At 44.9% G+C, this 27,470-nt stretch overlaps 3 protein-coding genes across 9 annotated transcripts; 1 reads left to right on the top strand and 2 right to left on the bottom strand.

Moving 5' to 3' along the window:
• Nucleotides 1–79: 79 nt before the first annotated feature.
• On the bottom strand, nt 80–5,872 carry mpc2b (mitochondrial pyruvate carrier 2b). 3 transcript variants are annotated; one of them, XM_076014552.1, is made up of 6 exons: nt 5,732–5,872; nt 3,916–4,011; nt 2,654–2,694; nt 2,385–2,469; nt 1,792–1,903; nt 80–1,029 (listed from the first exon to the last, which is right to left on the bottom strand). In XM_076014552.1, the coding sequence occupies exons 2-6, from the start codon at nt 4,007–4,009 to the stop codon at nt 981–983; spliced, it is 381 nt and encodes a 126-aa protein (XP_075870667.1). In that variant the 5' UTR covers nt 4,010–4,011; nt 5,732–5,872; the 3' UTR covers nt 80–980. The 3 variants fall into 3 exon arrangements, with proteins under 3 accessions (XP_075870667.1, XP_075870665.1, XP_075870666.1); XM_076014550.1 differs by lacking the exon at nt 5,732–5,872 and adding an exon at nt 4,125–4,296; XM_076014551.1 differs by lacking the exon at nt 5,732–5,872 and having other exon boundaries at nt 3,916–4,118.
• dcaf6 (ddb1 and cul4 associated factor 6) lies at nt 5,159–21,400 on the top strand. 5 transcript variants are annotated; one of them, XM_076014532.1, is made up of 21 exons: nt 5,159–5,567; nt 7,390–7,451; nt 8,322–8,414; nt 8,777–8,962; nt 9,056–9,169; nt 9,357–9,492; nt 10,117–10,328; nt 11,937–12,030; nt 12,722–12,841; nt 13,250–13,636; nt 14,371–14,544; nt 15,975–16,034; nt 16,767–16,968; nt 17,178–17,287; nt 17,778–18,090; nt 18,183–18,224; nt 18,685–18,823; nt 19,004–19,160; nt 19,230–19,318; nt 19,654–19,759; nt 20,052–21,400. In XM_076014532.1, the coding sequence occupies exons 1-21, from the start codon at nt 5,480–5,482 to the stop codon at nt 20,108–20,110; spliced, it is 2,943 nt and encodes a 980-aa protein (XP_075870647.1). In that variant the 5' UTR covers nt 5,159–5,479; the 3' UTR covers nt 20,111–21,400. The 5 variants fall into 5 exon arrangements, with proteins under 5 accessions (XP_075870647.1, XP_075870645.1, XP_075870648.1 ...); XM_076014530.1 differs by having other exon boundaries at nt 14,371–14,550; XM_076014533.1 differs by lacking the exon at nt 18,183–18,224 and having other exon boundaries at nt 5,160–5,567; nt 14,371–14,550.
• Nucleotides 21,401–21,449: 49 nt separating this feature from the next.
• Nucleotides 21,450–27,448, bottom strand: gpr161b (G protein-coupled receptor 161b). The gene is made up of 6 exons (XM_076014541.1): nt 27,199–27,448; nt 26,061–26,448; nt 24,515–25,236; nt 24,327–24,434; nt 23,008–23,139; nt 21,450–22,870 (listed from the first exon to the last, which is right to left on the bottom strand). Exons 2-6 carry the CDS (start codon nt 26,402–26,404, stop codon nt 22,581–22,583), a joined length of 1,596 nt encoding a protein of 531 aa, XP_075870656.1. The 5' UTR covers nt 26,405–26,448; nt 27,199–27,448; the 3' UTR covers nt 21,450–22,580.
• Nucleotides 27,449–27,470: the final 22 nt, after the last annotated feature.

The raw sequence follows: 27,470 nt of genomic DNA, 5'->3' as shown, positions 1-27,470 counted from the left end.
TTTGTAGAGCTGAATATAATATGAGCAGTGCTTTAAAAGTTTATTTTGATGTCACTGTAATACACAGCCAAACTAGGAATCAATTGTACGTTTTTATTAGCATTTCATAGCCATTACATAGCAACAAAGCCATGGTGATCACCTGACGTGCCATTTGTTCTGTCAGCAGATCAAGAAAGTTAACTTGTCGGTTATTGCTCACAACAGTCTGGATGATGACTTTAAAGACAACACTTTGTTCATAATAAAACCTTTCTAATAACTGCTATCTGATCAAAGTTGGCATGTAGTTGATATCATCAAAAAAAGCTGCGCTGAGTGAAGATGTGGCATTAAGAGTAGATTCAGAAAAAAAATTAAAATCTTTAATTAACTTAAATTATTTTTTTTTCTCACACAAAAAAGTTAAAGCCATGAAGATGAAGGAACAGTTATGATTTCATTATCAGTGAGGTACAGATGCCATGACCAAATTATAAATAAGGTGGGAGGGGATGACATCCTTAATTTCATTTGAAAACAAAACTCAAAAACATTCTTGGAACCACCTGCCGTACATTTGGAAACCGTTGCTTGAGGTACTGATTGCTACACCTGAAGAACGAAAATGCACGAGACGCAACCGTGACCTTAAAAACATATACAATCATGCCACTTGACAAACAAGTTGCACTTGTGCGTTGTTGACCACAATTCTTGAGTGTATGTTTACAGCGATTTCAAAACAAAAAACATTTTCTTGTTTACACCCTGAGGAAATCAGAAACTCTAAAGGAAAAGTGCACACATTTCAAACAGGGACAACAGGCGTTGTGTGGAGTAATAGTAATGGTTATGGCATGGTTTGTTATGGGGACATATGATGGGTGGAGAGGGGGTGGGGGGGTTAGGTGTGAGGATGATGTGAGTGGGCAGCTTGCTGCCGCTGTCAAGTCTCCCTTTGAGTCCACTGTGGGGCAGCGTTGGCAGGTTGACACCACTCAGGACTCTGCTGCTTCCTTCTCCTTTGCTTTCAAGTCCTGGTTGTACCTGAAGGGAGACAAAGAGAGGCACATTGGGCCATTTGATTGATTGTGATATAAGTAACTGATCTTGTGGATCATCTGTAAATGACTGAGAGAGTGAATTTGTATTCACAATGTGCAATAACTGTTTAAATCATCTCCTGTTATTTATTTGTACACTGCACTACTCTTATTTTACTTTATTCATGCACTATTTTTTATCTATTTCAAATATACTTATTTTTTTCATCTTATATTTGAATATTCTTAAAACACCAAGCTGGAATAGCACCTCAAATTTCGTTGTTTGCTCTCTTACAACGACAATAAAGGCTTCTGATTCTCATTCTGAAACGCCACGTTTGCGCTGAGCTTTGAATTGAATCAAATTGAGGAAGCAGATTTTTGTTGCATTTTTCTTCTTTACAGCATACTTGGTCCTCAGCTGTTACAAGCCTTTTTACACTAACCTGGGAGAGGTAGGAAAGCCCTCTATGACATCATAAAAAGCTAATTTCCAAAACTTTTTTTTCAAGCTAAATCAATAATTAACAGTGGACAAAAATGGCTAATGGCGGCACGGTTACATATTTACCTCATGCCTTACAGTGCATAGACCAGTCAAACAGAAACCTGCCGCAGCCATTTAAGCTCAGCCAATCAGGAGTTGAGACTTGAGGGAAAGCTACTATCAACTCTTATCTGATAGCACTGTAACTGATCATTAGAACAGCCCGGCCAGATATGATAAAGGAAGAGCGCAGAGGAAGGCATCTGCAGTACGAACCGCCAGATCCTGTAGAGCTGAGAGCTTCCGGCGCAGCCCAAAAAGAAGTTGACACAGAACAGGTTCCAGTTCTTGGGGATGATGACCAGCGAGTACCGGGACCAGATCAGACCTGCAGTTCAATGACCAGAGTGAAATGATGCACGTAATGCAACTTGAATGCCAAACCGGCAGATGCGCGTTAGGACAGCCTTGGTAAAACAGTGACAGATCATTTTGCGCAAACAGACACAGTGTGCAACCTCTGGCACACATTGGTCAACCCGTCCAAAAAGGTGGGCCAATAACCCAGTGTTTGGAGAGTGCGTCAGAGTGGAGATAAGCCTGCCTCAATTTTAGGCCACCTTAAAAAATACAACAGCATGTACATCTTTCACTTGCAGTATAAAAAGAAGATGCAATACTGTGTCTACACTGAACACTTGTCACAATGGCAGCAACATTTTTGAATTTAACAGCTTCTACATTGTGCAACATTTAACTTAACTAATCATTTCCAACAGTGAACATCACACAGCATCCTCATTGGAAGTATTTTGTGGAACTCCACAGCAAATCTGCATGTGTGGTTTATATTAATAACGTCACGTCACCTGTGGCCGTCAGCACAGCGGACTGGGAGGTACTGAGTTTCTCTGCTGGCCGAGTCATGTCAGCCAATCCAGCTCCGACCAGTCCCTGCAGAGGAGAACACACCTCATTTTCTCTTCCACGGCACAAACATTTCTAGTTTTCCTCTCAAAGGTTCTTGTGCTTGCTGTTCTTCTCGTCAATTACACCAACACTTAAAGCAAAAAAGGCATCACTTTGCATATTGTGCGAACGGTTCATGCAAATCTGTATTTAATTCTGTAATACTTACCCATTTAAATATTGGAGCCCAGAAGAACACGGTTTTGGGACCTAAAATTAAAAAAGTGAAGAAGTGAAGAAGGGACTCTGGCTAACAGATACTGAAAGAGTTCGCTAACAAGTTTTTAATGAGGGTTTGATGAACACATTTGCATGATCCTGGAATAAACATAAACATCATACAACAATTAAACATCAATCAATTCTTCAATGTTACATTTATTTGTTCTTTTAAGTTTATTTTCACAGTCTGAACAGGGTCTCAGTGTAACGAACATCCAAGACATGTGCAGAACAGACTCTTGGCACAACTGAAAATATGACCACTTGGAGAATATTTAACTTTCTAAAACAACCAAACATGCTGTCCCCGCCGTCACCACCACCAACAACCTGAGTGGCGTGTTTCTGCTCCCAACTCTTTGTACCTGGTCAGAGTGATGTCCTTGCCAACTTGGAACCGGTACCAGTGTGTAGGGCAAAACAAAAGAGTCCCTTGTCCCTTGTGGTGCTAGTAAATCTTTAATCTGGATCTCTGTGACGATTTTACGCAGAACAAGATGGCGTATAACCTCTATTTGTGTGTGTGTGTGTGCGTGTGTGTGTTTTTGAAGGTCTTCTTAAAACTCATTTAAAAAGCCCAATAATGATCCTGCATGGTCAATCCACTGTTGTACCACTATAGAGGCCTTCATTTATAGTGTTGACAAAATCGCAGGCTGATATATGTAAATGTTTTCCACTTGTCAAGCCTGCCCTCATTTGCAGAAACAGGGGCTGAGAAAATATGCCTTTAAGAAGTATTAAGTTACATGCATGTCATAAAATCTTAAAATTATTACACTGCTTTAGTGATTAACAAAACAAGAAAATTAATAAATATAACATAACATATTGTCACATTAATAACGACAGTTTTAAGACATTATTTATTAAATACTGATTTAGGTGCAGGTTAACTGGAACTAAAATGACTATTATTATTATTATTATTATTATTATTATTATTATTAGTAGTAGTAGTAGTAGTAGTAGTATTACAGTTTAAAATATAATCTCACGTTTAACATTTTTGGCTGTACCGTCGAACTCATCAAAAATGTCTCTTTCACAGATGATGGCTTTTTTTTTTTTTGTCTTCTTTTTACTGTACATGACATGTTATGATTGCGTGCGACCAGTGCTACCGTCCCAGTATGCATCCATCGCAGCGCCTCACTGACTTGACACCAAGCCATGTCAACACTCACAAAGTTATAGATGTTGAATTACCTGCCGGGTGGTTGTAGAAGGGTCTCAGTTTGGCAGGCAGCATGTGCTCGACTTTGTCCAAAATCCTGTGATAGGAAGCTCTGAGCGCAGCCATGACTGTTGATGGAGAAGAAGAAGACGCTGCAACTTAACAAAGCTAGCTTGCTAAAATGGTTAGCTTGTACAGGACCTTCCGATTAGGTCACGCAATTAAACAAAATAAACCTCACCTTTTGTCTGTTATTTTCGTCAAAATATAAATTACAAGTACATTAACACAGTGGGAAAATGTGATGCTGCCCTACTGACGACCTTCCCCTATCACCGCTCTACGGCCACGCTAGCAGTGCTAGCTCCTCAGTAGCTTCTGTCCCACCACAGACAGAAGAGGTGACTTTTCTTTGCGCCGCAACCTACCGTACGAGGGGCAGGGCTAACATTCTCTCTACTCTAATTGGTCCAGATTGGTAGGAAGCAATATGGGCTTTTTCACAGAGCTATGGTGGCGGCAGAAATATTTTATTTTCTGAGACAGATTTACAGACATACATACACTACCAGTCAAAAGTTTAGTAACTTTCTGTGAATTTAAAGTATTTTCTTTCATTCCCACGACTATTGACATTGCAGTTTCTCACTAAAGGCATCAAAACTACGTATGAACACATCGAATTATGAAGGAAACAATAAAAGTGTAAAATAACTCAATCACGTTGTATATTTAAATTCTTTAAAATAGCCACATTTAATTTAAAAAAAAAAGCATATGTAGAGTTATTTAACGCGTTTTTCTTTGCTGCACAATTACAGATATCTTGCTCATATATTTGATGTCTTCTGTTTCTATCTGCCGTGTAGAAAGGTGTAAAGATTATAAAAAATAAATAAATAAATAAATAAATAAAATGCATGAAAGGTGTGACCAAACGTTTGACTGGTGGTGTACACTAATAAAACGTAATTTTATTCTGACATAATTTTAGTACGACTCTTTGGTATGATATTAAAATGTCCAGTTTTCTCCCTCTGGAATGAAAATTACGTGTAGATGAGATAACATACATCGAATCCAATAATTTATTCCAGGAATAAAACTAAGGTCCGGTTAAAAAAAAAAGCCACGGCAAAATTTTAATGTTAAAACATGTTAACCGTCAATTAATTATTTGTGAATGGTTTCCACCTTCCAGCGTAATTCCTCTGTAGTTTTGCGAACGACCGCTTGGGGCTTTTCAAAACGTGCCAAAACTCGTAGTATCTCGCGTTGTTTGATACAGCTGTCCGCTATCGCTAGAAGAAGCAACCCAGTCCAGTTCATGTTAGCAGAGTAGATATTTAGCAACACGGTGAGCAGAGACCCAACCAATGTAGAACCAAGAGGACGGCAGAGAAAGGACGGTCTTCTCCCAGCGATGCTAACGTCGTATGTCCCGGCGTGCTAACGGCAGACCGGTCCCGAAATTCAAGGGACTACTTTCGATGGCAAACCAGAGAGGCTACGATAAATACAAAAGGAGTTACACAATAAGGAAAGGGTTAGCTTAGTTTCAATGTTATTCATAATTGAAACCCACGTACGGTCACAATGTCGTGCTCCGGCAACCTGATTTGGGATGTAAATAAACGCCTAATTGGATATAACGAGCCTAACACCATCAGGACCAACTATTTAGGTAAGAACAAGACGAGCCACTTGAATGCTAAGCGCATCGCAGGTCATGCGAAAAACAAAGATTGTTGTTTTAGTATTGATTGTCCGCTACGTTTCGCCTGTGCTGCTCTGATCCGATGGCCCGACCTAAACAAGATTAATATTAAATGCCATTACGTTACCTACCAACAACGTTGAGAGCTGCTAACTTCCACCAGCACCTTCGCAGTCGTTTTGTGAGAAACGCACCAGGTTACGCCAAGAGATCTAATGTAATAACATCAACGTTAGCATTTTCTCCGAGCGCTCGAAGGTTGTGATTAAACAAAACAATACGAAGCGAGCTACAATGGAACCGCCCCCACTCCCCCCCCAAAAAATTATCTGGATTCAAAGCAAACGGAAAACTTCTCAGAATCCTCAGAGTTGCGGCAGTGTTATCTGCAGTGCTGCTTTATTTATTTTTTTTTGTTGCACAGAATTCTCCTGTCAGTTTCTGTCACACTGTATCAAAAACACTATTTCCGCATTATGATGATGTGTTTGACGATTCGAGAGAGAAAGATATATAAATGATGTCTTCAAAAAGTGCCTTAAATCTGGCAGGAGTCTTCTATTTAACCTACTTTTTCAAAAGCCTCTTTTTTTTTCTTTCTTTTTATTTTTACATGTTGCAAGTAAAACACATGCCAACACCACAAGGCATAGACACGAGTTGCGCAGACTAACACCTCTGAAGATAAAAATGAATCACTTTTTGTATTACATCTCTTTAGCTGAACAATTTTTCCCCATCATCTTTCTCATTCTGCTCTTATTTTTCCCTGCGCCCCTGCGTTGGCTCTGAGGCGAGGGTGGTATATGAGACGTGTCTGCCAGCGGCACCTGACTGTGGTTGAATGAAGACTTGTAATCTTTTCTTTTTTTAAGAGGAGGGGGATGTGCCATAGCGATTTAGTCAGGGCTGATTTTAGCTCCACCGGCCTGTTATTGTGTATGGGCAGAGGATGTTTGAGGCACTCTCGGGGTCAGACTATATTTAGCTCCTAAAAGGAGGGGTAGTGGTAACGAGCCCTGGTCCGAGTTCAAACAGAAACAACTCTCATGCTCGCACAAAATTGCAGATCTTTATCTTAACCTAAATATTATAGTACTACCCTTGAAATTAATTGATGCTGCTTTTATGACAGACAGCTACTTTATGAATGGAGAGCCAATTCCCAAATTCTACTTACAGTTGGTCAAACACAAGTATTAAACAGAAACTACTAACCAAATACTAAATATGATAATAAAAGTTATATTGGCATATTAGGCAAACCTTTCAGAAGCTGCGACAAATTCTCTGAAGTCGGAAGTGTGAGAAGATTTAACCTTTTGAAGTTAATAACTTGCAAAACCTGTCTGCATACATGTGCGCTTTAGTAAAAGGACTATCTTGGCGCGTCATTATTTTCTGCAAGAGCATATAGAGAGAGTGAATTGAAAAGTTACATGACGGTAAAAATGTTTTCAAAGTTGCAAGGTTTTGTCGTCACCAGTGCTTGAAGAAGGCTGACATAGCTGTGCTGACTGGACCTCGGTCATCAGTGGCACATTATCTGCAGGATGGAGCCCAAATGCCATAGAAAAAATCTAAAACACTCCATAACATTCACAATATTTCACTTTGTTCCTTTTTCATCTCTTGTCCTGTGTTCTTCTTCCTTTTGCCTTGATAAAACTGTTCTTGCTTAGAGAATGTACAATTACTGATGCATTCAGACGCAACTCGTATAACGCTGAAGTAGCAAACTTGGTTTTTCGTAGTCAACGTTTCATCACAGCTGTCATCATTTTCACAGGAAGAAGAGAATTTGTCCAAAGGCTGAAACTTGAGGGGACGCTGAACGTACACGATGGCTGTGTGAGTACCTTTCATTTATTCATGTGTGTATGTCAACTTGCATGAAAAAAAAAAAAAACTTTAAACGTCCAACATGCTTGCTTGGTCAATGAGTGTCAGAAGAGGAGCAGGTCCTTGACTTTAGTTGGTTTAGTCGGGGTAGAAGATACTTCAGAGAAACCTGACACGGCTTCAACAGTCACAAGTCGAGTCGCACAAACCGCTCGAGCCAGAAGATCAAAACAACCACAGCATGCACGAGTCCCAGGAGAGCTACAACCGAACAAGCCCTGCAGCGCTTTTGTCATGCCTAATTAATGTGTTTGTTGTTAGCAGAGCTATTCTGCTAACCTGATGTTCTTTGAAGTGAAGCAGGGTAATTATTTTATTTGGCAGTTTCAAACCTGATTCGGTCGATGAACTGATTCTGCATTTTCCCTTTCTAAATCCCTTTGACTTTGGCTGTTATTTCTTTGCCAATGCAATAAATTGTTGTGCAGCCAATAAAAATCTGTTTTCACTTAATTGCTTCTTCTACCACACACCTGTTTACCCTTCTGGCGTGAAGACGTTTCTCGGTTCTTTTTTTTCATAAATACTAAAAACATGAAAAGTTAGCAGTATTTTCCCAAACAAATGCACCTGTTCGAAGCTCTTAGCTCGGATGAACAGAGAGGACTGCGTGATCAATTTAATAACAACAGCCCGTAGAATACAAATGTATGGCGAAGCGACAGCCGTTCTTCTCCTCCTGCTGCGGCTCACGTCCACTTATCAGAGATGACTGACGTGCAGGTGGCAGGATGCACATGTGAGTGCGCTGATCACCAGCGGGAGGGCGGAGATGAAGAGCCACGGCGTCACATTAACTGTCTTGTGGACTGTTTGCAGGTCAACACCATATCCTGGAACGACACGGGGGAGTACATCCTGTCGGGGTCAGATGACACTTTTTTGGTCATCAGCAACCCGTACAACAAAAAGGTCAGTGGGGATTATTATTATTGTTAATAAAGACACGGCCTATTCTTATACATCCACACAATCCAGAAGGCGTTTTCTCATTGGGATAAAACCTTGAGCGGCAAGGAGGCAGGTTGATTGTTCAGATGAAGCTTAATTTTCATTTTTCTGCTTTTCCTTTTCTCTCAAGTTTAAATCAAACACCAAGTTCAGTCCAAAATAGACTCCAAGTAGAGAAGGATTGAATTGGTTTAAAAAAAAAAAATGGAATAGGACTCTTTGGGTCAGGAAAGCGATGCTCCATCAGCTCTGAGTTACTGGTCTAGAGTGAGTGTGTGTTTAAGGTAAAAGGAAGGATCTCCGTTCTGTGTCAACGTTCACAGGTCAAGAAGTCCATCCGCTCGGGTCACAGGGCAAACATCTTCAGCGCCAAGTTCATGCCACACACCAGCGGCCAGGAGATCATCTCGTGCTCCGGCGACGGCATCATCTACTACACCCACACGGAGAAGAGCCCCGAGCAGAACAGACAGTGTCAGTTCACGTGCCACTACGGGACAGCTTACGAGGTGCAGAAGATCGGGGAAGAAGATCTCGCCGTGTCCGTCCCGTTCGACAAGCTTCCCCCTCAACTAAACTCTTTTTGCTTTTTGCCTCACCAGATTATGACCGTACCAAACGACCCCTACACCTTCCTGTCGTGCGGGGAAGACGGCACGGTGCGATGGTTCGACCTCCGCACCAAGACCAGCTGCACCAAGGAAGACTGCAAAGATGTACGACATCAACACTTGGGGTTTTTTTTAAATCCTTTTTCTTAATGTTTTGTCCCTTGGTGACATTAATTTAACGTGTCGGTGAATTCGTCAGTCCTCAGTCCATCTTTAACCATTTTTGCTGTAATAGCGGACATCGTCTTACCTTTTCTCACCTGACTGTGCGTGTGATTTTTTTTTTTTTCAGGACATACTGATAAACTGTCGAAGGGCGGCCACGTCCATCTCCATCTCTCCTCTGGTGCCGTACTACCTGGCCGTTGGCTGCTCGGACAGCTCGGTGCGCATCTACGACAGACGCATGCTGGGAACCAGAGCCACAGGTAGGCCACTCTGCTCAGTGATTTAGTATTACATTTATGTAGGAAAAAAAAAATCAAGTGAAAGTCACTGCAGATGTTTCACAGAGGACGCAGAGCTGTGTCCCGCCTGTCTTGTTATCTCTACTGAGTCATGAGGACAGACGGAGGCTGAGTCTCTCTGTGTGTGGTCTCCTGTATGTGGCCTCGCTGCCTTCTGTTGTTTTTTGCTGCAACAACACCGACTTTTAGATCAATTAACTTACTTGGTTTATTTTTGCACATTATGAAACATATTTTTAAGCAAAAAAAAAAAAAAGTTAACCTACGAAAATATGCAGCTGATACCAAAAAAAGAGAAAAGTAAAAGTTGACCACATTGTGGAGGGTCATATCAGGGAGAATGCTTTGTAGCAAATACGCCGCATTTGATCAAAATTAACGAATCAAGTCTATTTTGATTAGATTAGAGATTTATTGCCATTTTTACAAGTTAAAAAAAGGTTAAAACAGGCACATTGGAATTCCTGTGCACTTCCCTGAGTCAGTGTAAAAAAAAACAACCCATAACAAAGTGCTACATCATTGCTCACACTACCACACACTTCTCCTCGTCCTCCTCCTCGTCCTCCTCCTCCTCCTCCATAGGTAACTACATGGGCCGAGGGACAACCGGCATGTGCGTGCGGTTCGTCCCCGCCCACCTGTCCAACAAGTCGTGCCGCGTGACATCGCTGTGCTACAGCGAGGACGGCCGAGAGGTGCTGGTCAGCTACTCCTCCGACTACATCTACCTGTTCGACCCCAAAGACGACCAGGCCAGAGAGCTGAAGGGGCCGTCGGAGGAGAGGAGGGAGGAGGTGAGCGCCGCTCGTCACACCACACCGCCTGCGGCGTGAACGCCGGGAGCTGATAGAAATGTATCGCCAAGGTTTATTATTCTAATGCAGATTTATAGATTCGAACCCCGATTGGTCCGCGTAACTGAGAGCCAAACGCGTGCGTGACAATCCCTCGGATGCAAAGGATCATGCGAGCCAGCGGATAGGAGAACGTGCGACCTTGTTGCTGCCTTTCCGCTTCTCTAGAAGAACACTGCAGACATCGGGGGCTGAAACTGCGCTGGCTGGCGCTGGGAGGGAAGTTATTGACTGTGAAGAGCAGAACAGGGAGGAGGAAAACCTTCACCGTCGGGTTTGTAGTTCAAAACTTATCAGGGATCTTTGTAAAAGGCAGCATAAATAGTTGGGTTAGTTTCGTCGGGGGGGTGTTTAAAATGGGGCTATGGGATAAGTGCAGTTTACTGGCCGTGCTGCACCTCACGTGTGTGTGAATGTGCTGGATCATGGTGCCCGTGTCTCACAGCCTCATCGCACGCATTCCTTTCCAAATACAGTGACTGAGGCACACAGAGTTCTTCCATCATCCAAAATAGTTCAGACAAGCAAACACTCCATGACACTCCATGTCTCCCCCTCCTCCGTCTCCCTCTCCTCCTCCTCCTCCACCTCTACCTGCGACCTGTATCGGGGGTCTGTTTTACTTTATTCTAGTCAGTTTATTTCTGTCTTTTTTCAATATTGTTCATGCGTCATGCATTAAACAAATAAATAGTTACAATAATATACATTGACTGAAAAGGTGTTGGATGAAGCCTTAGCTTATTTTGCCAACCCTTTTTACATCAATAAGATAGGAGAAAAAACTGAAAAACAAGGTGAAATACAAGTAAGATAAATAATAGCAATAATGATAATTATGATTTGTAATAACAGCAGTAACAACAACGGCATCTTTCTTTTTGGAACATGCAAACCCCTCTGAGCTGCTACTGACTGGAAGCAGATTATATTTTAATTTATGTCTACTCGTTCTCTGTGCTTATTCCTACCACACCCAGAACTGAGTCTCTCCCCCCCCCCCCCCCCTACTCTGTCGGAACCCATAGAAAGTGTTTGGAAAAAAGTTGTGGCAAGTTATAGAAGGCGATTAAACGAGACCCGTCTGCCAAGATGGATCTGAGCCAATTGCAGTCGTCACGGCGAGCTTAGCCAGTGTGCTAGACGTCATGGCCCGGTGGCTAGCCACTGCGCTGTCAGCAGGAGGGTGAAAACATGTTGCATACCAGGAAAAACACCGTGTCAATTTCATTTTCTTCATTTTCTGTGAAAATGTCTAAAATAAAGCTTTGTTAAACCAGCCAGGCTTATTGTGCAGCAGCTTGTTCTCCCTGGTCGCCCGCCGCATTTTTTCAGAAGCCTCTGAAGATGCAAACGACCCCTACTGCTGTTTCTATCTTTTGATCAGAGAGAGCCGGTCGGTGGCGGAGCTTGGAAAGTTTGGGGGTGTTCCTCGCAGCAGCGGAAGCAGCAGCAGCGGCAGCAGCTCTGCTTTTGGCAACTGAGCTATTTTCGTCCGCGCTTTGACTGAGTGCGAGTCTCACGTTATCTGTGTGTGTTTTTCCACAGCTCAGGCAGCCTCCGGTGAAGCGCCTGCGTCTGCGAGGGGACTGGTCCGACACGGGACCCCGGGCTCGGCCAGAGAGCGAGAGGGAGAGAGATGGTGAGATCGAATCACCCCGAGTGTTCCTACTCAGGAAGTTTTAAAATAAAACAACTCCATTTACAGACCTCAGACCATATTATTAATAGTTATAAACAAATAAATAATGTTTTGATGTATATTAGAATATGCTATATCTTAGTAAATAATTTTTCCCCCCACCTTTTCCTCCTTTTGAACTCCAACTACTGCAGTATAAAATCTTTACCAATTTAATGTGCCTTTTCCGTTCTGACGCACTTTTCTTCCTCTTGAATTAAGATCAAGGGTCCAAAACCAATGTTAGACCTCCACCAAAACAATATCAAACTCCCTGCGCAGACAAATGTATCAGCTGTGCCTTTGACGGTTCAAATTACAACACAGAAGTCTCTGTCAGTGAGTCAGTATGTGTTGGGGCGGGGGGTCACCGTTCCCGCCGCCCCTCCCCCCGTTTTTAATTCTGTACTCTCACGTGAGAAACAACAGAGCTGTGAGCTGTAATCTCACGGGAGCAATTCACACAGACTCGCCTGTGAAAGGGATCTCACCTGACGTCATTTCAAATCTATATTAACGCAGAGGACGCACAGTACATTTACTTTCTACTGTCTTGCTCCATTGTATCGTGATCAAGGTTGGTATTTGTAATTTAAAAAAATAAATTAAAAAAGCAGCTGCAAACCTGTGAATCTCCCTCTGGATGCTGCAGGGGAGCAGAGTCCAAACGTGTCTCTGATGCAGAGGATGTCAGACATGTTGTCCCGCTGGTTTGAGGAGGCCAGCGAGGCTCAGAGCAGCAGAGGGAGCCGACCGCCGACACGAGCCCGTGGTAGGACACCTTGTACACGCACTGCACATGTAGAGGGTCGTGCTGAAAATTGTCACGAAATAACGTCATAGTTTTACGTTATAATGTGAAAATTATCACAAAATGACGTGATAGTTACACGATATAACGTGACGGTTTTAAGTTAGAACGTGAAATTATCGTGAAATAACGTGCGTGATTTTCTTCACATTTCAAAGTGAAAATTATCACGAAATAGTGTGATTCTTTCACGAAATAACCTCATAGTTTCACGTTACCACGTGAAAATTATCACAAATATAACGTTTTTTTTTTCCTAGTGTGGCAGCAATGTGCTTCCTTAAGTATTTAAGCTTTCAAAGCTGCAGATTTTTTTCTTTTAACGCAATGAATACGCGACCGTATTCACGTGTGAACTCTCCTGTTCAGCTGTCCGACCAGAGGGGGCGTCACAACCTCCCGCTGGTCCCGCAGGAGGCTCCACCCAGGAGCCCAAACCTGGCGAAAGGCCCTCGGAGGCGAGCGCCCCTGAGGTGCCTCCTGCTCCTTCTGCCGCCTGCTCCTCCTCCACCTCCACCTCCACCTCCACCTCCTCCTCCTCTTCCTCCACGCTGCAATCCACCTCTTCCTCCTCCTCCTCCTCAGGGTCGTCGTCAACCGCCCCCGCACCTCCTCCCTCCTGCCCCTCGCCTGCCCAGAGTTCCGCTCCCCCCTCCGCACCCACCGCGTCCTCGCTTGACTCCCATCAGAGGAGTCGGATGGACTCCGCCGGCAACCCCACGCCCCCCCCACCGACGTCAGAGCCGGCGCTTTCTGGTAACGCTCACACACACACACACTCACACAAACGCACGCACTCACACACACACACGCGCACACACATCGCCCTACAAATAGTACATTGCTCAGTGCAAACAGTGGGTGTGATTGAATTTGTGAGTGTGGAGCCACTCAACTGAAGCAGCAGCCACCTCCTCCTCTTCCTCCTCCTCCTCCTCCTCGTCTTTGTCCTTCTCCTCCACCACTCTCTTCTCACCTCTGCGCTCCCTGTCTCCTCCTCCTCCTTCTCTTTCTCCTCACCTTCTGCATCATCTCGACTTCCTCTTCCTCCTTCTCCTCTCTTTCCTCCTTTCTCTCTTCACCCCTCAGGATTCCTCTCGCTCTCCTCTTCCTCTCTTTGCGTCACCCCCTCCAATCCCTCTCCCCTTCTCCTCCTCCTTCCTCTCCCCGCCCCTCAGGATCCTCTCCCCCCTCCTCTTCTTCTTGTCCCTCCTCAGCCCTCTGTCTCCTCTTGCCCTCCTTCTCCTCCTCTTCCTCCCACTTCTCCTCCTCTTCCTCCACCTCCTCCCCTTTGCCTCAGCCTCTCCGCTCCCTCTCTCCTCCTCCACCTCTACCTCCTCTCTCTCTCATCGCCCCTTAGCATCCTCTCGCCCTCCTCTTCCTCTCTTTGCCTCACCCCCTCCACTCCCTCTCTCCTCCTCCTCCTCCTGCTCCTCCTTCATAACCGAGCCCTCTCTGCTCTCCGTCTCTTCCTGTGCCCTCTCTGTCAGAGTACGGTCCCCATCGGCTGCCCATAAGTTTAGTGTGTAGGCGTTTGCAGCGGTTGCTCCAGTTGGCCGACCCTCCGGGACGGGGTCCGCGAGCTTCCGCCCCTCCCTCTGCGGCCACCGAGAGGCCGGGGCAGAGACCCTCTACCGTTGGCGCCGCCGCAGAGACCCAACCCAGTACAGGTTACCCTCCCCCACCCCCCACTCCCACCCGACCCGGAGCTCTTGCAGCACCTCCTTTAGGCGCGCTTGTCTCCTGCCCTCGCCATCCCACCCCCTCCTCTCCACATAGGAGAGCCATGCATGTCTTCAGAGACTGCGCCCCAGAGACATGCCAGGGCTGACCACTAACCCCTCGGTGATCCTGCCTCCTGCCCCCCACCCCACCATAACCCCATAATGCATCTTGTTTTACACCTCCCTCACTAACTCTGTTTGACTTCACCGCCCCCACCACCTCCCGTTGCTTTAGTTTTCACCCGCAAGTGCTTCTGTTGGAGTGGCACCAGCAAGCGTGACGATCCAATAACATTCATGCCGATCACATGACTTTGAGTGGTTCTCTTCAGCACAAAGGAGTTTCCATCCATCTAATCAGAATAGTGTTTTGTTCCATGTCAACTGTTGTGTATATATACACCACAGGTCAAAAGTTTGGACACACCTGTTTCTTCTTTATCTTTACTACTTTCTACACTGTCGATACATCATGAAGACATCAAATATATGACCAAGATATGTAGATTAATGTAGCAAAAGATCACCTAAAATATAAAACTTGTTTGAGTTATTTCACACTTTTATTTTAATACATATTCCATATGTGTTTGAGTGACAATCTGCAATGTAAATATTCATGAAGATGAAAGAAAAGCCATTAAATCAGAAGTACACGTCCAAACTTTTGACTGGTAGTGTATACATGTTGTTAACCAGGGCTTGTAGCAACACGGCCGTGCCGACATCAGCCAGGTTTCCTTCTCAGTGCAAATTGAACCTTGTGAATGAGATGTCTGTAGAAAGAGGAGGAATCAGAGTACCAAAACATGGCGGAAGTGGATGCTTTCTAGATTGTTGCCCTGGTCCTGTTTTTCAAGGATGAGACTTGGGAATGTTTTGGTCCCTTCAGTGGTGAACAGCCATGAGTTGTTGTTTTTACCCACCGCAGTGTTGTGGGGATCTGGGGAGAGTGTAAACATGTCAACAGCCGTCATGTGAGTCCAGTGTCTGCTTTGTTAATTATGCAAATGAGTTTCCATCTACCAGTTTGCATATTTATTATGTTTCACATGAGTAAATTTTTTGACCTTTTCACCAACCAACTTTTAATACACTTCTCCAAAACGGGTCAGATGGAAACACGGCACGTTTGTGCAGTTCATTTGAAATACCAGTAGAGGGAGACGGGTTGCGTAATCAAAACTAAGGCTTGTTGTGTGTTCCATGTTCCGTTACGGTGATGGCTGTTCGTCCCTTTGGATCTCTGCCCCCCTCCCCTCCCAGATTTAACTCTGATGCTTCTTTTGAATGTTTCTAACGGGACTCGTTCTAACTTTAGTGCACAACCTGTGTTTTTGATGTTCAGTCGGATCTCATTTGTGTTCCAGATTCCCCCTCGTCTGTGGTAAACAGACAGCTGGGATCCATGACTCTCGATGAACAGCAGGGTGCGTCCTTCCTCCCTCCCTCCCCCCACGCAGCCACATACCGGGGCCTCATTAACTCCCCCTCATAAAAGCGTTTACAGTCTGCTGTGTCGTGTTGTCATTTTTTCTGTCCCCTCTGAACTCCCGCCACTCTTTTCATCAGTAATATTCAATTTAACAGTAGCAGAGAATTAAGAATATTACGTCATCTGCGGCACTGTATCAAATTGGTTTTCTATCCATCAATAACACATTTGTTGGCTGAGATAATTATTCTGTCAGTCATTACTGGTGTGATACGGTGAATCTAGCTGATGCTTTTAATGTAATTATGTAAAAAAAAAACAAAAAAAAAACGTTTTGCTGTTGAAAAGCGACAGCTATTAGTGTGCAACTAACACTAATGAGGACATTACTTTGTCTGAGAGGATGCCCTGGTTTTCATCTTTCATTTGTCCCGCTGTGTTCCCATCCTGTCGCCGTCTCTGGCTGTGGTTTGATTGTGTAGCTACCGGTAGCTTTTGTCTCCCTTTTGTTTGTTTGCATGATTTTCAGTCCGATTGCGTATCAGAGGGAAAAGGATGAAGCGCAAAGTTGCACGAGTCCAGCGTGCGTTTAGTAATCAGTGGTGACTTGCTGTCAGCCGGACAAATCTTCACTCCAACCTGCAGAATTATTAGACAAAGCCGACCACATATATAGATATATGTTACATATATTTTAAAATCCTTCCTTATTGTGTTTCACCCTCAGGCGCAGCAGGCTCGTCCTCAGATCCACCTGTTGCTGCACCTGTTAGTACCAGTACACTCCAATCCTCCTCCTCCTCCTCCACCACTGCCAGCAGCAGCAGCAGCACCAGTCGGCCCAGTACAGCTGAACCAGTCCTCAGTCTACACTACAGCTCAGAGGGAACCACCACCAGCACCATCAAATTGGACTTCACTGATGAATGGTGAGTCAGTCATCACAGTTATTGTCGCAGCAGTAAGATTTGCAAATTCATTTTCTCTGGGTGTCGACTTTATTGTCAACACTATGCACCACATTGCGCACTGAAAGCACGTTGAAATGACTCCAAATGGCTCCATCATGAAAAAGAATGCCAGTTCAAGGTGCCAGTGTGACGGTGAAGCCTGAAGCCAAATTGTTTCCTCCCTGCAGGAGCGGCAGCACGTCCCGCTCGATGGGCAGCGGACGCCCCAAACCATCCGAGTCTGCGGCTGCACAGAGCCAGGAGCATCTGCCCGTGCAGCGCTCGGCGTCGACGCAAGGTTGGTGAAAAAATAAAATAATAATGAACAACAAACAAAAAATCAAACACAAGCCAAAAAGCCAAAAATAAACACTCAATCTTTCATTGTATCAGAAAAAAAATAACTCATTGTTTAAAATAGCACACAAAATGTTTTTATGGCACCACATTGCTCTGAGAAGCTCCCGAAGTCGTTCATCGTTTTAAAAATAGAAAATTCCAAGTGGATTCTGCACTTACCGTAAAAACCCTTCAATTCTGTTTCTCCTTGAAATGAAAGAAGAAGAAGAAGAAGAAGAAGAAGAAGGACTTTGTTTTATGAATCACTTTTCTAAACAAAGTTACTCAGTTCTATACAGGATACACAAAAATAATAATGCAACAGAAATAAAAAGCATATGGAAAAAGGACGTTTTTTTTTTTACTGTTTGCTCAAAGTCAGAGCTCCAGATGATGCAGTTCTAAAAGAAAAGCAAATGAATCCTAACACCACAAACGCGTCTCCTCAGCCTCCTCTGAGCCTTCGGGGTCACAGAGTGAAGCCGCCGCCTCCTCCTCTGCCGAGCCGCCCTGCGACGCCTCCTGCTCCGGGGAGCCCAGCAGCTCGACGACCCCGACCTCGGCCCCCGCCGAGAGAAGCGAGCCGGACGGCACCGAGGACACATCGGGGGGCTGCAGGAGAGCCGAGCCCCCCGGCGGCGGCGGCGGCGAGGAGGAGGAGGAGGGCCCCTGCCAGCCCGCCCGGGGTCACCAGGACTCGGAGGACAGCGACGACGACCCCATCCTCATCCCCCCCACCAGGTTCAGAGGTCAAGGACAGAGGTACCTCACACCTCATCTTGGGTTTTCAAGCAGAAATTGTTTTCAATTGTTGCATTTTCACATCCTGCCTTGGGATTTTGCCACAAATCTAGAGTAAATTCCCGAGGATCGGCAGTAGGGGATAGGATGATCAGGTAACGCTTCCTGCACCGTGAGCTCAAAGCTTTTTTTTTTTTTTTTAACCCGCCAGGTGTGTGTGTGTGAGACACTTGACCACCGCACTGCAGAATGAAGCGCCGCGCTTTTGTTGTCATGGTTTGAACCTCTCACTTACAAACTAACTAGCAGACAGACGCCCGGCTGCGGCGGCTGTACTGAGACTGACGTGCATGGCGAGCACTGACGGTGTGTGCAACAGCATTTTTACAGAAGGGCAAATGAAAGGATGATGAGCAAACGCGTGTGTGCATGAAATATTGAGTTCCCTTTGAGAGTGAAGCTTTTTTATCACGCCAGGACGGTCGATCACCCAGCGTGTACGTGCTCGAAGACAGCGGGGAGATGTTGCCGTCATTTCAGCATCTTGCAAACTGTATTTTTTTTCTTTCTTTTTTAAGATTTTCTGACAAAGTTGGATTTTCTACTGTCCCTCAGGCGCTCGGCAGCCGCTCGCATCCAGGAGCTGTTCCGCAGGAGAAAAGAGAGGAGGGAGATGGAGGAAAGCGAGACTCAGGATATCAGGAGACCCTCGGTCAAAATGGTCTACAAAGGCCACCGCAATTCCAGGACCATGGTAAAGGCGGCGCACTGTTACACAGTAATGTGTAGTAATATTTATTGTACTGGCCAGAGTTTGACACCTATGCTCTGTAGCATGCTGTGTTTCGATGTATGTGTTTGTTTGCGGGATTGTTTATCAGATAATAGGGGGATAATAATGGCATTGTGCTGTTTTTATCATCATCACTTCTAGATTAAAGAATCGTGTTTCTGGGGCAACAACTTTGTGATGAGCGGCTCGGACTGCGGCCACATCTTCATCTGGGACAGACACACGGCGGAGCACCTCATGCTGCTGGAGGCCGACAACCACGTGGTCAACTGCCTGCAGCCGCACCCCTTCGACCCCAGTGAGGCCCCGCCCACCTGTGCTCAGCACTCGCGCATCCGTAGACGCTAACGCTCCCGCTCTGTTTCAGTTCTGGCCTCTTCGGGGATCGATTACGACATCAAGATCTGGTCGCCGCTGGAGGAGTCGCCCTCGTTCAACAGAGTGCTGGCCAACGAGGTGGGAAGAGATCACTCGATGGGGTCGCGATGAGAATGTCGGATTGATTCATCAAATTCAAAATGGCAAAAAGGCTGAAGGCGGTTACTCAGCCCCCCAAAGTCCAAGATAGCGTTCCATTCATTTCAATGGAATCGCTCACCCAACGCAGACGCCGAAAAAGTTTGACTTCCGCATTAATGGGCCCCTAGAGCATGTGCAGTAGTGTCATTTCCCATCATACCTTTGTCACTCACATGATCTATTTGGCCAATCAGAACGATTCACTTACTTACAACTTTCCACATAGTTCTGTAATCAAATATTTTTTCCTCTGTTCTCCTCGTCTTTCTAAGGTCATCACTCGAAATGAGCTGATGCTGGAGGAAACCAGGAACACAATCACTGTCCCCGCTTCCTTCATGCTCCGAATGCTGGCTTCCCTCAATCACATCAGATCAGGTAAACACGCAGTTGCTCACTTCAGGCTGATTTTTTAAAGTTTTGGGGTTTTTTTGCTATGAAAGACTCCATGTTATGTCATTGTTACATTCATTCTTTATTTTTTTATTCTGCAATTAAGCAGCCACACAAGATTAGATGTTTCAGATACTACAACCTGCTGAAAGGAGAATGTTTGGCCTGCTGTTTGCAGCCTCCTCTAAAAGCACTTATCTTCATTTATTTAGCGATTAGCTTCCTGCATCACTGTAACTTGAATTTGTCTGTTTATTTTCTTCTCTCGCTCCTTTAGATCGACTAGAGGGCGATCGCTCTGAAGGTTCTGGCCAGGAAAACGAGGATGAGCAGTAAGCCGCTCGCTCGCTTGCTCGCTCGCTCTCCAAGCGCCATGCAAACACTATTTGTTTTTTGCTGTATAGGACTTGAAACGCACCTGAGATTTGTAAAAGTTTAGCGTAGAATATTTCCTTTTGGAATTTAGCGTTTAGCATTTTTAGCCCTCGCCCCCCCGCCCCTTCGCCCCACATGTGTGTTTTTTTTAAAAGACGACTTTCTTACTGATGTTTCCGTGTGAGGACAAACTACTCGTGTGCGTGGTGTGAGAGTGCAAAAGGCCAGGACGTCGGTAAATGTACAATATATTATGTGTGACGATATCAGCAGCCGGTGCGCGAGGATGTTCAAGTGCAATATATTGTTTGGTCGGAGAAAGTGAGCTTTTGATCAGTGTTAATGTGTGACTTTTATTTTTGTGAATTTGTAGCACAAAACATGAGAGACAATGAAATGATGTGCCGCTTGGGCAGTGACGTGTGTGTAAAACGAGGACTTTAAGAAAAAACATATCGGAAGAATGCTTTAATTATGTTTCGAAAAGTGGAAAGAAAAAGAAGTGAAGCTGTGGTCATTTTTTTCCAAAGGGATATGTCCATGGGATTTTTACACGTTAAAAATAATAATGATAATAAATAATAATAATGATAATTTTAAGATCCGACAGATGTCTGAGAGATCAAGACGACTGTGCGACGAGCAAAGACATTTAAGTCATTTTAGAAATAGACAATCTACACTTTTACTATGAACCTTTGTGGCAAGTCTGTCAAGATCATCCACTGTTGGACAGAAAGCGAAAGCTTGTGTGTTGTGACGCGTGAGAACGACATGAAAGTACATCTTCTCCTTCAGGATCAACCTATTTGTAAAGCGTGTAAAATAAAGAGCCAAGGCTTTATCATTCGTTTCCATTGCCTTGTGAAGTTATCATTATTACTATTATTCTAATTCTAATGTTATTACAGAAAAACGACCCCTATAACGCTGCAGGGAACATTGTTATTATTATTATTATTATTATTAATAATAATAACCATTGTGATTCCTTTTGTCAGGTCACTACTCATTCAACTTTGAGTTTTTGCACTGGGCTTTCAGGCTGTTATGTGTACATTTCAAAATTTACTGAAACTCATCCTCTGTACCGAAGGAGGTTTAAATCACATCAGACGTGAGTTTGTGTGTGTTTTGCTCGGTGCCGGTTAGCCTTTTTTGAGGCGGGCATCGCTTGGTATGTCTCTTGACTATCAAACTGTAAATAAAATGAAAGGCTGGACGAATAAAAAGTGAATTATTGTCAAAAAACGCAGTTGCTTGCAGTTGTTCAAATCTGGATGCAGCAGTTCACAGCGAATGTCGTGATACGTTTTTAATAGAAAATCTTGATACAAAACTTGACAGTATTAATACATCCTGTATAGTAGAAATCAAATGGTTACATTTACTCCTCAGTTCAAAAGCATTTTGGTGATTATAAAAAGGACCATACAAACAAAACGCACGGTAAAAACGGAAGCACCAGAGATTGGTTCTGCTTATTATGTATGACACACTGAAAAGAAGCAGTGAAGTGACTGAATCTCAATTACAGGTACTAAGAAACTGGTTTCTTAGCTCGTTGCCATGTGTGTCCGTTATGGGGAAATGATGAGGACCATTATTGAAACCTTTTCATATTGAGACTCATCCTAAAAAAAATACTGCTTCAACTTCATTTATATACTTCTGGACGCCACTTTCACAAAATCTCTCTCACACACACACACACACACACACACAAACACACAGTGGTTTCTGTAAGAACAAGTGCAACGACTACATTAACAGTCCCCCTTATCAATAAGTCAAGTACCTTTGCAATACTAACAAACGGAAGGATATGGAATATAAGCGCAGACTGTGACGCAGTCCCATATAATCATGATTGTAATTTATAATGGAGTTATTGCAATGGTTATTGTCCTAGCATGCACTGCTGCCTCATAATAATAAACATGTTTCAGTGTAAAGTAATGGAATTATTTCCATCTGTCCTGTGTCAGAAAACGGGCCATGCGTACCAGCATTGCAAATCAACGTGCAATTTTGTGACGGAACTGAATGTCACAACCGTTCGGTCGTGTCATCATCAGTGGCACAGGAACGATAAACGTGTCTCTACATGGAGAAGAGACCGCGGTTAAATAACGTTACTTTGCAGGAAAGAAACAGTCGACAGCCCAGAAGAGGCCTATTATAAAAAAATATTCTGAGGATTTACAATATATAGTAAAACAAAACACTACAACTATAAGACTTTAGGCTACAGTAGTTAAGGCCTCCTATGTGGTTACATGTCATTCAAAAAGCCTGCAGATTTGCTGCAGGTGTTGGACGTTCGGGAACGAAAATGTGCCTGATTGCCTTAAAAAAAAAAAAGTATGTGCAACACTGAACGGTGACGTGTAGCAGGGTGGATGATGTCGGCTCTGTGAGGTTCATCCAGTCAGCGTGCGTATTCAGAGCAGCTGCATTCCTCCACGTCGGGCCTGTCAATGTTGTCTCGGTCGTCTCTGACGATGCCCTCGTCGATGCTCTCCAGCCTCAGTCTCTGTCCGTCCAGGTAGCGCGGCCTAGGCGCAGCCCGGCTGGTGAAGAGCCCCCCCTGGAGCGATAGCTCCTCGCCGAACAGGGTCAGCTTGGCGTCTGTCTCTATTGCCTTTGCCAAACAGGAAGCGAAGGCGTCCAGAGATTTGTCGACCTCTGCATGGACTTGGATGGGTGACGTGCTCTCGGCTGCGGAGAAACCCCCCAAAAAATGTTACAGGCTAAGTCCACACAAGTCTTATTTCATCTCTGGCTTGGACTTTATTTTCGTCCAAATACCATAAAACAATCATTTGAAGCATCAAAATGCAAAAGGCAACACATACCTTTGGAATGCTCCACTTGGTCTTCAAAGGTGACTGAGCTCCTCCTCTTCCCAGACAGGTTGCCTGGATGGTGGTGATGTAGATGAGAGGAGCCGTCCGTGGAGAAGTTGTCCAGCAGCATCACATCTGTGCCTGCTCAGATAAAGAGAAAGGAAAACACTCGTCAGTAACAAACGTAGCAGAAAACACTCCACTGTGTAGAACCCAGCTGGGTTTTATTCACTAAAATTAAAGTGTGAGCGGTTAACAGCAATTAAAGCTGCTGCTGCTGTAACAAATGTTCATCAATTGGGAAAATGAGAGAGAGGGAAAAAATAAATTGGTTCCACGTGTTTTCTGTTGTTGTGGTACCTTTCAGACTGTCTAACTAATTATGTTCAAAGTATTAAACTGATGCTGTTTCCAACCAATAAAGCTTTGCACAGCCATTATAATAGCCAATGAGAAGAAAAGCAGGTGGATTCTTTACACAGTGGAAACCTGACAGTTTGTAAAGTTTGTCTTATAGTTTGACGAGTATGGCTGTGGAATATATGGCCTGAAAAAGGGTGCGCGCGCGCACACACACACACACACACACACACACACACACACACACACACACACACACACACACACACACACACACACACACACACACACACACACACACACACACACACACACACACGGAGGTGTGTTTGTTTTTTTCTTGCTTTAATCCCTGGGTTAAGCAGGAATGCGAGGCAGACTGGAGTCGAGAGTGGCACACAACGCAGTTAACGAGAGCATCTGCGAGCATTTAGAAAATCTCATGTTTATGTCTGTCATGAGTCCATTCATCTCCATCCACTGTTCAAAGACCAGCGCTCCGGTTTCAAAAAGAAAGCGCCGAAAGCAAACCCGCCTCCCGACAGTCTCCATCTCCACAACACTGCTTTAATCTGTCACTCTGACTTATTTTAGATCATTATTCACTTTAAAAAAAAAAAAAACGTATTTACAATAAATTACTGACAACTAAATGGAAGAATCTGAGAAAACAATACAGCACATGCACTGCTGTTGGTATCAGGACGTTGATCAAACTTTTATCACACGTTATCAGAAAAAAAAAATGTTGTTGGTGCCAAAGTGCAGCCACATAGCAGCAGAACCAGGGATTTTTGATTTATATAAGGTGTGGCTGATTGGTTTATAAAGTCTTACAAGAGCGTAATTAATGTATAATAGCGCTGTAAGACACACAAAGGACTGTTAAAGGAATTAATTTATCAATCTGATGAAAAAGTGGCTGTTATGTGGGACCTTTAATTCTAGTTCCTGTGTGTGCCACTGACCAGAGTCCTGAGTGAAGCTGAAGCCGGTGTCTCCGGTGCTGCTCCCAGGGGCCAACAGATGCTCTCCTCCAACCAGCATGGCTGTCAGGTGCGGGGACATCCCCAAATCTGAAGAGAAACACGCAAATTCTCACTGCACGGTCGACACCTGAGACGGACAGGAGTCCCCGCCGCCGCCGCCGCCCCACCTGTGATTCTGTTTGAGATGCTGAAGAGGCGCGAGGTCCTGTGCCGCGTGGCGAACGACTCCCTGTAGTAGCGATCGCCGAAGCACATCCCCAGCAGCTCCTTCCTCACCGTCTTGTTCCACAGCCCGTATATGAGCGGGTGGCACACGGCGCTGCAGAAAGACAGCCAAGACACCAGAGTCTCCAGTCCCTGAGAGACGCTGCCCTGTCCCCACAGGGCCTCGGTGCACACCACGCCCACGTACGGCCCCCACGTCACCAGGAAGGTGCCGATCACCACCAGGATGGTGACGAAGGCCTTGCACTGACTCCCGGCGTACACCAGGCTGCGCCGGCTCCCGTTGGAGGACGTGGACGTGCTCGAGTTCTTGCGCCCGTTCCTCTGAGCCCCGGCGGGGTCGTCCTGGGCCACCACCACCGTCCCGCAGTGGACCTTGCGGGCTTTCATGCGGGCCACGCGGAAAATGACGCCGTAGCACGCCAGCATGATGAAGAGCGGGGGGAACGTGCACCAGAGCACCCAGAAGACGGCGTAGCTGGGCTCCCTGTGCCAGGAGGCCACGCACGTCCACTTGAAGCAGTCGAACTCGAAGGAGGACCAGCCGAACAGCGGCGGCAGGCAGCCCACCAGGGAGTGCAGCCACACGTAAGCGATGACCACCACCGCCCGGTTTCCTGTGATCTTCATCGGGTAGATCATCGGGTACAGCACTGCGTAGTACCTACGAGGAACCAGGGAGGAGCACAGCGAGCGGAGGGTCGGAACATTTTGAAACTGTAATTCTAGGACAGAAAACTACAGTGTTGTTTTAATGTGAAAGTGACGTCACCCCGACCAGTTTATAGCAGCAGCGTTAAAGTTCTGGTGACCAACGCTAACCTATTTTTTGCTGCATGTCCTGAGAACTGATTTAAAAATAGAAACAAGCGGGATATCCTTATATGAAAGATTTTCTCTTTTGGGTTTTAACCATTTTGCAATGTCTTGATAAGGGTGCTTTTTAAATTGAAAAGGAATTTTAATGACACCTCAATAGAACTAAACTATAACTGTATATTCTTCATATGCTTAATCTTTTTAATGTGTTTAATGCATGTCAGGTTTGCTATTAGAATTAAGCAAAGCGACTGCAACTGTATAAATTAATAACACTGAATAATAATGAGTCGGTGAGCTTCCCCTAAATCAGACTGAAAGTTCTTACTTCCAGAGAATGTGTGGAAACACACAGTTCTCATTTCACAGTTCAAAAATCACCACTTTTCAGTCTCACAAAGAGCCCTGATACCTCTTCCAGTTTAGTGACAAAACCCTCAGTCGGGTATTTGTTACAACCCATGGGACCACATTGTTTTGTCCTCTTCAATACATGTGGCAGTAGGGTTTTTTTTTTTTTGCTTGAGGTTGTAAACAAACAGCTGAACATAATGTGTTATGGAGATCTATACAGAAAAAGTAAGTGTGTAAAGCTCCGATTGAGTTTTAGATTAAAAAATGTTGATATATTTTTTCTCCCCCACAGTATTCTGAGAACCAGCCACTCACCTGTCAATCGCAATTGCGCCGAGGGTGAGCATGCTGGCGGTACTGATGAGCAGGTAGAGCAGGGCGGTGAAGTTGCACCACACCACGCCGAACACCCACTCCCTCTTGAGCGAGCTCACGGCCACAAATGGCAGCACCAGCATGGACAGCAGCAGGTTGGACAGAGTCAGGCTGAACACAAACTTGTTGCTGGGCGTCAGTAGGTAAGGCCGGCGGTACAGGGTCACCACGATGAGGAGGTTGCCCAGGCAGGCCAGCAGCGTGATGGTCACGATGGAGACCGCCTCCAGGGCGGCCCGGGCATCGCCATTCCCCACCGAGGTGCAGTTCCTACTGATGTTCATGGCGACTGACTGGCCGTCCTTGCGGGTGAAGCAACAGTTCGAGGCTATCATGGGATAGAAAGTTGACAAATGACAATGGAACATAAATAATACAATTAAATAATTATGGATCTTCTTTAACAAAGATCCAGAATTATTTTTAAATGATTTATATTAAAAAAAAAAAAAAGAAAAGAAAAAAAGAAAAAAGAAAAAAAGGTGTCATACAAAGTGAGGGTGAACTAAAACTCAAGGTAGCAGTAAAGCAACATTTTGTATCGTTGCTGCCACTTTGCCCCAGAGATGTTTAGAAACCGGTAATTACAGTTTTAGAGGCGTCAGATGTGAGTGCTTTCATATGTAAAGTCGTCTTTTTGATTCAACTGCGTTTCTAGTGATAAACACAATGATACCTCTAACAAGGAGCCTTGGGTTTAAATTTCAACCAAACAAAATCATGGAATGTCTTAACATTCGAAGTCGAGCCTCAAAATGCGTTTGTTGCCATCGAAAGCAACGAGAGGGGGTTTTACTCGGTTGTAACCTTCACTCAGATGTAACCTTCTCCTGTCAACATTGCAATGGTACCGAACTGAACCCAAAGTCCGGTGGCGTTTCATTTGTTTAGTTGCCGTTTCGCCTCCATGTACGTAAAAAGTTGCGAAAGCGAGGCGAAGATGTAACTTGCGCTAGCGGCTAACCCAGAGCTAGCCCTAACAACTCCCGTTAGTTAGCCGGAGTTAGCTCAAACTTTCTCCCATTGTCCCCTCCGTCCTACGGGGGGAAAAAACCCCAGCTTAGCGACCCCTCTTTACCTGTTAAGGCTCGGCGCTCCGCATTTCCCCCTTCTTAAAGCCGAACTTTCCATCCTACCACGGCGTTGTTACTGTTTATAGGGTGAACAACAAGAGGCGAGCGAGCCTAAAGCAACCTCGCTGAACATCGTCAGGGTTTTGGAAACGCTCGTCACTCTTCTCTTCCAGTCGTATCGCAAGCGGCCAGCTGCGGCTGCAATGGCGTCCTCCTCCTTCTTCTCCTCCTCCTCCTCCTCCTCCCACCTCCGCTCCGGCTCCCTCACTCCCAGCAG

The sequence above is a fragment of the Nelusetta ayraudi genome, unplaced genomic scaffold (assembly GCF_046127955.1).
Source record: "Nelusetta ayraudi isolate G7.1 ecotype Tasmania unplaced genomic scaffold, CSIRO-AGI_Nayr_v1 ptg000169l, whole genome shotgun sequence".
NCBI lineage: Eukaryota > Metazoa > Chordata > Actinopteri > Tetraodontiformes > Monacanthidae > Nelusetta > Nelusetta ayraudi.
This window is presented reverse-complemented; position numbering and strand designations above follow the sequence as displayed.

Excerpts from the sequence above, each read along its gene's own strand:
- dcaf6 (XM_076014530.1), top strand. The coding sequence starts at position 5,480 with ATGTCGTGCTCCGGCAACCTGATTTGGGATGTAAATAAACGCCTAATT. Across the intron at positions 16,969-17,177 it reads TTGGACTTCACTGATGAATG|GAGCGGCAGCACGTCCCGCT; the intron begins GTGAGTCAGTCA and ends TCCTCCCTGCAG. Across the intron at positions 19,760-20,051 it reads CCTCAATCACATCAGATCAG|ATCGACTAGAGGGCGATCGC; the intron begins GTAAACACGCAG and ends TCGCTCCTTTAG.
- gpr161b (XM_076014541.1), bottom strand. The coding sequence starts at position 26,404 with ATGAACATCAGTAGGAACTGCACCTCGGTGGGGAATGGCGATGCCCGG. Across the intron at positions 25,237-26,060 it reads GGCGCAATTGCGATTGACAG|GTACTACGCAGTGCTGTACC; the intron begins GTGAGTGGCTGG and ends GGTTCCTCGTAG. Across the intron at positions 23,140-24,326 it reads CAGCTTCACTCAGGACTCTG|GCACAGATGTGATGCTGCTG; the intron begins GTCAGTGGCACA and ends TTATCTGAGCAG.
- mpc2b (XM_076014552.1), bottom strand. The coding sequence starts at position 4,009 with ATGGCTGCGCTCAGAGCTTCCTATCACAGGATTTTGGACAAAGTCGAG. Across the intron at positions 1,904-2,384 it reads CGCTGTGCTGACGGCCACAG|GTCTGATCTGGTCCCGGTAC; the intron begins GTGACGTGACGT and ends ATTGAACTGCAG. Across the intron at positions 1,030-1,791 it reads CAGCTCTACAGGATCTGGCG|GTACAACCAGGACTTGAAAG; the intron begins GTTCGTACTGCA and ends GTCTCCCTTCAG.